Source organism: Anolis sagrei, chromosome 2, assembly GCF_037176765.1.
Source record: "Anolis sagrei isolate rAnoSag1 chromosome 2, rAnoSag1.mat, whole genome shotgun sequence".
Lineage (NCBI taxonomy): Eukaryota > Metazoa > Chordata > Lepidosauria > Squamata > Dactyloidae > Anolis > Anolis sagrei.
The window spans coordinates 130,681,205-130,693,377 of NC_090022.1; the positions used below are offsets into that span (position 1 = coordinate 130,681,205).

The 12,173-nt window shown below is 41.0% G+C and overlaps 1 protein-coding gene across 4 annotated transcripts in view; it reads left to right on the forward strand.

Annotated features, from left to right (window-relative positions):
• The window catches only part of RPTOR (regulatory associated protein of MTOR complex 1), a 422,313-nt gene that overhangs the window by 229,712 nt on the left and 180,428 nt on the right, over positions 1-12,173 (forward strand). For all 4 annotated transcript variants that reach the window (XM_060764302.2, XM_060764303.2, XM_060764304.2 and 1 more), the window contains exons 8-9: positions 2,704-2,804; positions 3,559-3,703. In XM_060764302.2, the coding sequence (XP_060620285.1) occupies positions 2,704-2,804; positions 3,559-3,703 (246 nt within the window). The remainder of the gene's footprint in view (positions 1-2,703; positions 2,805-3,558; positions 3,704-12,173) is intronic.

A 12,173-nucleotide genomic window follows, 5' to 3' on the forward strand; every position in this document is an offset into this window, starting at 1 on the left:
CACTCCTTCCCACCTGCTACTAAGGAGGCTGTCGAAGTCCTGAACCGGTGCCTGGCCGCTGTAACGGTCTGGATGAGGGCGAACAAACTGAAATTAAATCCAGACAAGACAGAGGTACTCCTGGTCAGTCGCAAGGCCGAGCAGGGTATAGGGTTACAGCCTGTGCTGGACAGGGTCGCACTCCCCTTGAAGGCGCAGGTTCGCAGCTTGGGTGTGACCCTGGATTCATCGCTGAGCCTGGATCCCCAGGTTTCAGCGGTGACCAGGGGAGCATTTGCACAGCTTAGGCTCGTGCGCCAGCTGCGCCCGTACTTTGGGAAGTCTGACTTGGCCACGGTGGTACACGCTTTGGTCACATCCCGCCTCGACTACTGCAACGCTCTCTACGTGGGGCTGCCCTTGAAGACGGCCCGGAAGCTTCAGCTAGTCCAGCGCGCAGCAGCCATGTTGTTAACAGGAGCAGGACGCAGGGAGCATACAACGCCCTTGTTGTCCCAGCTCCACTGGCTGCCGATTTGCTACCGGGCCCAATTTAAAGTGCTGGTGTTATCCTACAAAGCCCTAAACGGTTCCGGCCCAAAATACCTTTCTGACCGCATCTCGGCCTACGAGCCCACGAGGACCTTGAGATCATCTGGGGAGGCCCTTCTCTCGGTCCCGCCTGCCTCACAGGCATGCCTGGCGGGGACGAGAGAGCGGGCCTTCTCGGTGGTGGCCCCCCGGCTGTGGAACTCCCTCCCTGCTGAAGTTAGACAGGCGCCCTCCCTCATGGCCTTTCGTAAGGACCTGAAAACATGGCTTTTCGAGATGGCCTTCAACTGAGTGCTATGTTATTGGAAATGATGACCGGAATGGACTACGACTATGAGATTGATTATGACCCCATGATAAGACGAAGCGGATTTTTAGTATAAGTAGATGTTATGTAGTAGTAGAATGTTGTTGTGCTGTCTTGACCTATTGTAAATTGTCTTTTCTATGTTTTTGTACACCGCCACGAATCGCCCTAGGGCTGAGAGCGGCGGTTAATAAATGCAAGTAATAAATAAATAAATAAATAAATTAAGCACAGGGGCGCACTGGCTTGGGGGTGGGGGGAGCATCTTCTTTGTGATGCACTTTGATTGTGCTTTTCCTGCATGACAGGGGATTGGACTAGATGACCCATGCAGTCTCTTCCCAACTCTATGCTTTTATGAAAGGGATCATTGCTCGGAGACCCTTTCCAGCTACTGAATCTCTTCAGTAGCCTAACTTCAAATTGCATTTTTAAAGCAGATGTACATTGAATTTCAGTAAGACCTTCACGCTTCGGCACAGACTTTTAAAAAAAGATTTTTAAAAGATTATTAAGATTTTTCACAGAACCCCAACAATACTTTTGTAGAACACAATTTGGGAACCACTGCCTTAGACAGCAAAAGCCCAATTGCATGCTTGAGTCTCCCTTGCTGTATCATTGTTTCTGAAGGTGAAAACAAATAACAGGTATCATTATTGGCATATTCCAGTTAGGATCCAGAGTACCAAATAAAATGGAGTTAGACAGAAAACTACTCTTCAAAGGGAAATTTTATACTATATCTCTCATAATCCCAAATCTTTACAATTATTTTTTGTATAGTCCTTATGTCTAAATTGTAGTTTTAGAAAACGGTATTGTTTCCTCATTCAGAAGCTTTATAGCTAGATTAATGGAAAAGATATTGCTATTTATCTTTATATTGCATGATGTCATTTCTCTATAGATGTTTCATGAAATTGTTAATTTTTTTATTTGTGTCTTTGTTTTCCACAAAACAGTCAGGTTTAGAGAATGTCAGTTTTTGGTACCATGTGTCATTTAAACACAATAATGCATTGTGAATTATTCAACAACAACAACAACAACTTTCTGTGATAAGAAATCCAGCATATATATTTCATTTGCTGTGTCATACTGTGTTTTTGTGTCAGTAAAATAATAACTTTATTTATATCCCACTCATGGACTCGGAGCGGCTCACAACACTATAAGATCACAGAATACAGAATAAAACAAATTGATAATTCAAATTAAATACAAGACCCACATTAACCGATTACAAAGATTACTCAACCCATAATAGACAACTAGGACATAATACATAAATAAAATAAAATACAAAAATACAGAATACCTACACTGTTCTACCATTAAAAACCTCTGAACCATTGTCCTAATTTGATCCCATTTAGGAATTTTCATTGTATTCATCCATTTAGTGTTCAATGTTAAACTGTTTTCCTTTCCTTCCCAAGTTGATTTTTTAAAAATGTACTAGTTTCTAAGTCACTTCATTCAAAGATTTAGTTCATTCTTACTCACTGATTAGAAAAAAATACTGTAGATTGTAAAAGTATTCCCATGTTTACTTATTAACATTTACTCCGAAATATGTAAGGGCTTTTGTTGTCTAGCATTTTTATGTTCTTTATAAAGTTCAAAGTCAAATACCAGTGTTGAATGCCAAGAAGAAACTAGGGAGGAGAATAATAAATGGGTGAATTATCATGTGAACATTTAACTGTACAGATGCAGACCTGTTGAGGAATGTTGTGAAGAATATGCATTTTAATTTTGGAGTGTGGTGTTAAGGCCTAGTTTCTTAGCATAGCAATTTTATGTCGCTTGTTGAAGATTTAGCATGTTTCTGTTTAACAATAATATTTTATTACTTCTAGAATTCCTGGGAGGCTGAATGACAGGCGAACGCCTCTGGGAGAATTGAATTGGATCTTTACAGCCATTACAGATACAATTGCATGGAATGTCCTACCCAGAGGTAAAACTATTGCAGACGAGACTCAGAATTACTGGCATTGTATAGAGTTTGATTGTAATAGAAGAGGACAGGGGAATGAAATAAGAGCTAATGAGGAAAAATAAGAAGCAGTAGGAAAAATGAGGAAAAGAAGCAGAAACAGAAGAGATGGGAAACGCTGTTAGCCTTCAATTCTAGGTGATTTGACTTAAGTGTATTTTGGTTTCCATCTTGCTTACTCATTGTGTGCCATACTGTAAATAAATAAATTTCTGAAAGTTGCATTCACAACTGAAGACCCATCTCTTCCAACAGGATTAGCCAGTCAATTTTAACTTGTGCATTTTAATTTGCATTTCATCAGTGCATTTTAATTTGTATTTTAACTCTGTGTGTCGTGTTGTATGTGTTTTAATAGTGTTTTATCTCTTGTTTTAATGATGCTGTACCTGCCACATTATCAGGAGGGGCCGATAATAAATTATTATTATTGTTGTTGTTATTGTTATTATTATTATTATTATTATTATTATTCACATTAAGGTTTCACAGTGTTACTTGGGAGACAACAGGGTGGTGAATTTTAGGATATGGAATTATACTATTGAATTGGATCATCATGCTCACCTATAGTTTCATCTGTGTGTTTAAAACTTGAATCGATACTATAAGATACATCTATTGCTGCACCGATTCTTGCCAGAGAGCATAGGTTTTCATAGTTTTGCTACTTTCTCTTTGTGAAAGACAGTCATTTTCCTGTCTTTTTTTGCAGACCTTTTCCAAAAGCTCTTCAGGCAGGATCTGTTAGTGGCAAGCCTCTTTAGAAACTTCTTATTGGCAGAAAGGATAATGAGGTCATATAACTGCACCCCAGTCAGCAGCCCTCGTTTACCTCCAACCTACATGCATGCCATGTGGTAAGTTATCTCACACTATGACTATTTTCCAGGGTGGCCAAACAGAGATTTTAGAGTTGTGCTGTCATTCAATGCTGTTTCCATGTGTGTCAGTACAGTACCGTGTTGTTGTTAATATGTGGCTCAGATATGAAAGTGCACATGACCGCATAATACACATTTTCAACATCTTCTTCCCTAGGCTATTAGTGTTTCCTTAGTAAGTGCCATATTTTTTCTAATACCCATTTTATTTACACTTAAATGATCCCTTGCCCCAGAACCTCTACTACATCAGCCACTGTGGTGCCATTTTGTTCTAGATGTAAAGCTATAATTATAAAGAAGATTCCAGAGATTAGAATATTTCAGTCTTAAAGCACTTCCGTATATGCATTACTTCCTCATCCTATCTATTAAACAGCATTTTTCAAGAATTAATTTTGTATATCCAAATGATAGAGAATATTTTGAAAATAGAATTTAAAATTTCCGTTACCAATCTTCAGAGATTGGTAATGGTAATGGTAATGCCTTCAGTCATAAGCAGACATGGCATTTGACTTGCCAAAAGAAGTCCCCATTCATCTGGAATTCTAAGTGAATACTTTCAGAACAGAAAGCATAAGCATTAGTCAGTCTTCATGTGACAAATTGAAAAATGATAGCAACTGCCACCTAACTGAATGTTTGGTCTGAAAATAGTGTGGTTGTACATTTTTTGGAAAGATTAGTAGAAATCTGGAGCACCCAAAGGTTGCATGGGGACATGACCAAGAATCTAATTCCTACTTTCAGACATCGCATAACATTTATTTATTTATTTATTATTTAAACTTATATGCCGCCACTCCCCTGGGGCTCGGAGCGGCTTACAAGAATAGCTAAAATCTAACAAAGTTTAAAAGCAATTTAAAACAATTTAAAAACAACAGTATCAAACATTAAAAGCCTGTCGGAACAGATATGTCTTACATGCCCTGCGGAAAGCTGGTAAGTCCCGCAGGGCACGAACTTCAGGTGGCAGAGTATTCCAGACTGATGGCTCCACTGCTGTGAAGGCTCTACGTCTGGTTGCCGTTAGACGCAAGGTCTTGACACTGGGGACTTCCAATAGATCTTGGTCCTCAGAACAGAGGGATCTCTGGGGTTGGTAGGGGGTGAGACGATCCCTCAGATACATCGGCCCCAGACCATGCAAGGCCTTAAAGGTGAGTACCATCACTTTGAAAGTGATCCGGTGCTCAATTGGTAACCAATGCAGCTGTAGTAGGATTGGTGTTATGTGGCATCTCATCGGAATTCCTGCAAGAAGCCGAGCAGCTGCGTTTTGTACCAACTTGAGCTTCCGAATCACCGACAGAGGGAGGCCAATGTAGAGGGCGTTACAGTAGTCCAGTCTTGAGATGACCGTGGCCTGGATCACCGTAGCTAGGTCGTCCCTGGACAGGTAGGGGGCCAGCCGTCTAGCCTGCCGCAGGTGAAAGAAGGCGGTTTTGCTCACAGCGGAGACCTGGGCCTCCATTGTCAGCAGAGGGTCCAAAAGGACTCCCAGACTCTTTACCAACGATGACGGGCGTAACGCCTCGCCATCCAGGGTGGGCAGATGGATGTTCCCACTGCCCGGTCCACCCAGTCATAGGATCTCCGTCTTTGCTGGATTCACCCTCAACCTGCTGGCACGCAGCCATCCAGTAACGGCCTCGAGGCACTGATGGAAACAATCGGGTACAGAGTCCGGTCGGCCTTCCATCTTCAGCACCAGCTGAGTGTCATCGGCATACTGATAACACTCAAGCCCAAAACCTCGAACCAGCTGAGCAAGTGGTTGCATATAGATGTTAAACAACAGAGGGGAGAGAATGGCCCCCTGAGGAACTCCACAAGATAGAGGGGACCTCTCAGAGACCAGGCCTCCCCTCTCCACTCGCTGTCCACGGTTGTGAAGAAAGGAGGACAGCCAGTTTAAAGCTGTCCCCCTGATTCCAGCAACAGCAAGGCGGTGGGTCAAGAGATTGTGGTCGACTGTGTCAAATGCTGCTGTGAGATCCAATAGCACGAGCAGCGCTGACCCGCCCTGGTCAAGCTGGCATCGAAGGTGATCCCTAAGATTAAAACATCTGACTTACAAACAACGCATAGCTAAGAATGGGGGTGACACAACAAAAAGTGAGAAATATCTGCCCTTTGGAAGAGAAATTCACTCCTGAAAGAGTTATCAAAGGGAAAAGGGGGGTCAACTGAAGCTTTATTGCCACTCCTTGTTTTCACAACAAGCCATTTTTTGCAAAATCCAATTATTACAGGGACAGAAAATGAGGTGAAGTCTTCTGAACAGGGACACAGACAGCAAAACTAACACCACACGGGTATTGACTCTTCCCTATGCTATCCAAAGCTATGTATTTATTTATTTGGCTGGAGTTACATTTTAAAAATGTATCTGTTCCAACTTACAAACAAATTCATCTTAAGAACAACTCTACAGAGCCTATCTTGTTTGCCCCTTGGGGACTGCCTGTATATTTGTAAATGGGTACAGAGTTGTCTGACATGTTTTTCTTCCTGCCATCTTTCTTCTCTCTAATATGATGAATGTGGTCATAAATGGCACAGCTATTGCCAAAAATCTCTTAAATTAACCCCTGATTAGCAAACACTCAGTGACGAAAAGCAGGGGCACTGAAGGTGGGATGATCCATCAATTTTCTTTGTGATTTTGAGGCCTTTCTAATTAGAAACATAGCAATGCAATGCTTGAGTAACACATAACCTGTCAAAGTCCAGTTAATATGGTTTCAGTAAAAGGTTTCACAGCTCTGTAAATGTTAATTGATAAAATGACCCAAAGACCCTTTGTCTGTTTTCTAAAGTCTTTTGAGGCAATCTCTCCAACGAGGTTGTCAAAAAGAGTGACAAAACTCTGTATGTTGTGTTATGAAACATAGTAGCTAAAGTAACAAAAAAAACAAGAGTATAATGAGAAGCTAGTCCAGAGGATTTGTGTGTATCCTGTATTTAATCATTTCTGGAAAGCAGCAGAGAGTGAATAATAAAAGTAAACCTTACCTGAAAACATAGTTACTTGCTATAATGAGATTGAAGGCTTAAAAGATTTAAATTGTATTGCAGACGAGAAAGTGATAGCTCTAATTAGCATGAGTAGTTGGGTTTTCCACTCAGCAGGAGGAGGAGCACACTGTCTGAAGTAACAAAGGCCCCCTCACACAGAGCTTTGTGTATGAGTTGACATAGAAGCTACTTCTGCATATACTGCTGAAGAATATTTCTGCTACAGCGGGCAGGGCAGGGCTAGTTGTCTTTTCCAACTGATCAGCAGCCAAACTAATGGCAAGACTTCAGAGATCAGTCCTTTCCAGCAGAGATGGTGACAGATCCAGGATCCAAGTTGCAGTGACTCCTATTGCAGACAAAAGTAAATAGAAAGGAGAAGGAGGAGGCGGAAGATTAAAACTGGGTCAAGAAAACTTTTATCTTTGAAATGCTAAGGGAAAAAAGAACCATAGGAGCAAAGACAAGAATAATCTAAATAAATTAAAGATAGGAGTAATCTTAATAAGTAAAAAACTAAGACAAGCCCCACCAAAACCCCTTTTTCCAAGAACAAATCAGGTCAATTTCAGTTAATTGTCTGCAGTTATTTCCAGTGTCTGACTGCTGTGATGGACTGGATGAGGGCTAATAGGTTGAAGCTTAATCCTGACAAGACCAAGGTCCTCCTAGTCAGTCATGAGGGTGACCGGAGTATTGGGTGGCAACCTGTGCTCGACAGGGTTACACTCCCCCTGAAGGCGCAGGTCCGTAGCTTGGGGGTCCTCCTCAATGCTGTCACTTGATGCTCAGGTATCGGTGGTGGCTGGGAAGGCCTTTGCACAACTTAAACTCATGCACCAGCTGCGACCATACCTCAGCATAGTCCACGCATGGTCCACACATTGGCCAGCATGGTCCACGCCTTGGTTACATCCAGATTGGACTATTGCAATGCACTCTAAGTGGGGCTGCCCTTGAAGATGGCCTGGAAGCTCCAACTGGTACAACGGGCGGCAGCCAGGCTCCTTACTGGAGCAAACTATAGGGAGCATACAACGCCCCTTTTAAAACAGTGTCACTGGCTGCCGATAAGTTGCCGAGCCAAATTCAAGGTGCAGGTTATGACCTATAAAGCCCTAAACGGTTCGGGCCCCGCCTATCTTCGTGATCGCATCTCCCTCTATGAACCAGCGTGAACTTTAAGATCTTCCGGGGAGGCCTTCCTTTCGCTCCCCCCACCATCACAAGCAAGGATTGTTGTATATATGGTTCAGATCTGTGGATGACACCTTTACCATTTGGAGCCACGGAGAAGAAAAACTAAACAAGTTCCTGGACCACTTTAACAGCATCCACCCAAACATCCAATTCACTATGGAAAAAGAAAATGAAGGAAAACTGCCATTTCTAAATGTCCCAGTCATCCGCAAACCAAATCAACAATTGGGTCACATAGTTTACAGAAAACCCACACACAGAGATAGATATCTACATAAAAACTCCAACCATCACCCAAGTCAAAAAAGGAGGACCATTAAAGCTTTGGCAGACCGTGCAAAAAGAATCTGCGAACCACACCTCCTACAAGATGTACTGAACCATCTAAACTGGGCTTTATAGGCCAATGGATACTCCACCTCAGATATCAGAAGAGCTGCAAGACCGAGAACAAACCACGAGAGTAAAGACAAAGATCCACCCAGAGGAAAAGTATTCTTGCCATACATCAAGGGAACCACTGACCACATAGGGAAGCTGATGAGGAAACACAACGTACATACCAAGAAAATCCAACAAATGCTACGTTCAGCAAAGGACAAGAGGGATCCTCTCACTTCTACAGGAGTCTACCGTATACCATGCAGCTGTGAATAAATCTACATAGGGACCACCAAACACAGCATTGCCCAAACACAAATCAAGGAACATGAAAGGCACTGCAGACTACTTCAAACCAGAGAAGTCAGCCATAGCAGAGCACCTGATGAACCAACCTGGACACAGCATATTATTTGAGAACACAGAAATGCTGGAGCACTCTCACAACCACCATGTCAGACTACACAGAGAAGCCATTGAAATCCATAAGCATGTGGACAATTTCAACAGAAAGGAGGAAACCATGAAAATGAACAAAATCTGGCTACCAGTATTAAAAAACTCTAAAATTACTATAGCCAAACAACAGAGAGGAAACAATCAGGGACAGCTAATCATCTCTCAACAAAGGATTCCCCCAGGCACTGCCAGGCCATCAAATGTTAATCAAGGTGGTCAGTTGAAACATTCACACCTAGCTCCAGCAGACAAGAGTTCTTTGTCCCACCCTGGTCATTCCACAGATATATGAAGCCAATTTTCCTAGCTCCCACAGACGTCACAACCTCTGAGGATGCTTGCCATAGATGCAGGCAAAACATCAGGAGAGAATATAGCCCAAAAAAACCTACAACAACCCATTATCATAGCTGTTTATACTGAATGAGTCCAGCACAAAGTGGGAGGAATTTACTTTCACCTCTTCACCTCCTCTGTTATCCCCACTGCAGGAAAACATTAAAGCTGTTTTTGTTCTCTTTAAAAAGACAACGAAAAGCAAATAATTCTGTACTATTTTGAATGCTTGGGAGAAAAGCAAGTATTACATCTATAAGCCCATGAGAATTAGTACTTATCTTCTACAATATAAATGACTAATTTGCTCAGGCACCTTGGTTTATAACACATCAGCTTGCCTTGGGGATCTGATGTGAAATTATAATAATGTTGTATTTCTCCTATTGGGCTGCTTAAAATTGTATGCTTGTTTTTATATATAATGATTTATACATATATATGTGTATGTATTTAGGGACTTCCACTTGCATGCCTTCCTGACTGCACTGTTTTCTCGATCATTCTTCTAGATCACATTAGACAATATTTGGCCCTAGAGTCATATCCATTGTGCCATGATGTCTTTCCCTAATCCATGCTGCCATTATATGGCAATTAAAGTGCAGATGAAGGATCTCTTTGAGAGAGAAAGGGAGACCACTCAATGTTGTCATATTACATACATAAGCAGTAACCTCATCTCTGTATAATACTTTTCTCATTCATTTTACATGTTTCTACAAGTTTTACATTTTATTTACATTATTGTAAAATACTAATGTATACTGCTCAGGGTGTGAATAAGTCTTAATCAAGCTTTTACTTTCTGTTCTGTTTTTCATCTTGTTCTTCATTCATATGATTAAAACATTGCTCCTGAGCCTCTGCCTACGTTAAATATACTGGGTAATGATAAGGTATAACTTAGCAAATACAAACTCGTGTCTAGCCACTTTCAAAGCCTACATCCCTTCTCCTTAAAATCTGTTGGAAAGCAGCAGATATTAAGTTTGTTTCATATGGAAAAAACAGAACTAGCATGCTGCCCCCTTCAGATGTATTTTTGATCGTATTTGCCTTCATGTGAACCAGGCATGGGCAGACTTTGGCCCTCCAGGTGTTTTGGCCTTCAACTTTCACAATTCCTAACAGCCAGCAAGCTGGCATGGACTTCAGGGAGTTGAAGCCCAAAACACCTGGAGGGTTGAAGTTTGCCCATGCCTGATAAAAACAGTATTTTATGGTGATCGTGTCATAGGGTTTTCTTGACAAAATGTATTCAGGAAAAAAAAATTACAGGAAAGGAGATTCCACCTGAACATTAGAAAGACCTTCCAGACCATGAGAGATATTCAACAATGGAACTCTCTGCCTCAGAGTATGGTGGAGGCTCCTTCTTTGGAGGCTGGATGACTCTCTCTTGGGTGGCGCTTGATTGTGCTTTTCCTACATGGCAGGGGATTGGACTGGATGTCCCATGTGCTCTCATCCAACTCTGTGATTCTATGATCCTATGAAAGTTTGCTGCTGTCTTCCTTTCAGACTGTGATAGTGTTACTTGCCAGTGGTCACCCAGTGGGTTTCCATGGAATGTAGGGTTTCAAATCCTGGCCTCCCAAAGTCTGTATACATTTTTTACTTAAGCTTAACCAGAATATCAGCCTCCGTCAGAAGAGGGAACTACATGCTTTGCAGATGGTAGGGATTTCTGCATAGTAAGGAAACTGCTGTTTTCCTCATCATTGGCTTTTTCCCTGTTCAAAAGTTGTGTTTTTAGAAAAACATAGGTGACATCTAAGTGTTTACTGATAAGTCAGTATGCCTAGCACAAAAGCAGTACTTGGAGTTTTTAATCAGACTTTTAAAAAATCTTAGAAAAATACAAAAAATCTGTCCAGTAACATAATCAAACACTTTGAACCTCATTGAACCTCCACTTTTTATGCATTAATAGTATATCTACAAAATAGCTGAATTGACATTCATTTAAATGCTCATTTCTAAGAGCAAACTAGTGAAGTTATTGTTACCAATGTGTAGTTAAAACACGGGGAAAACCCAAATAGGATGAAGTTTTGATTGAGGGTTCCACAAACAAATATGGTCATTGTAATTTGCACTGAATGAAATGTTTAAACCACTATTTCAAAAATCTATAACACAATCACGCAGCCTGGTGTCATTGCTTGTGGAATATGAGTGCCTTACAGTTAGATTCTCTTAGCAGAAAATCCATTCCAATATTCAAAAGGAAACTTATCAGGCTGAGATAGAAGTAATTCCTTGCCAAAGCACGGAGTTGGACTAAAAGCATTTGCAAGGCTCAGTCAGCTCAGAAAATTAAAGCAAAACCAGATCATACCTGGCAAAATGCAGTTTGAAAAGTGAAGCACAAAGTAATCCTTTGTAATTGTGCTTCATTTCTGCTAAAATAGAAGTGTCAGTTTTCAGTCTTGAACAGCCTAGAGCTCAGCCTAGTAAACCGATCTTTAAGGGAATTCAGAAGTTATCCAACTTCCTTTTCTTACTCATAAAGATAACTTGCTGTATCTCAAGAGATGTAAAGTAGAGGCAAGTTTGGAGAGATTGGAATAAATTATTCAGAAACATCTTATACCTTTGTAGTATGTGTATTTGTAGTGGAGCAAGATGGAATTTTCTGTAGAAGTAAACACAGTTTAGTCTGAAATAAAAAAACTGTGCTGTCATTCCTTATAGGAAAAGGGGAAAGATAATGACAACAAGGGCAGTGGCCTTTCCTTAATTAAACTTTTGAGGGAATCGCTGTGTCTCTATTTTCCAAAGCACACTTTCTAAAGTACAAGTGGTAGCTTGTATTCTAAAACTTTATTCCCTTTTAATACACTTGATAGATAAAGATGGCTGGAGATTTCTTAGGTCTGCGCTGAATTTTTGCTCATAGACATTCTTCAACTATAAATGGGAGGTTTCAGAAAGAGAATTGGGGTTCCTTTGAAAATGAATTACATATATGAACTGTCCCAAAATGGGACCGATTTGTACATAATTGTGGATACTCCCACATTGTTTAGTTCAAAAT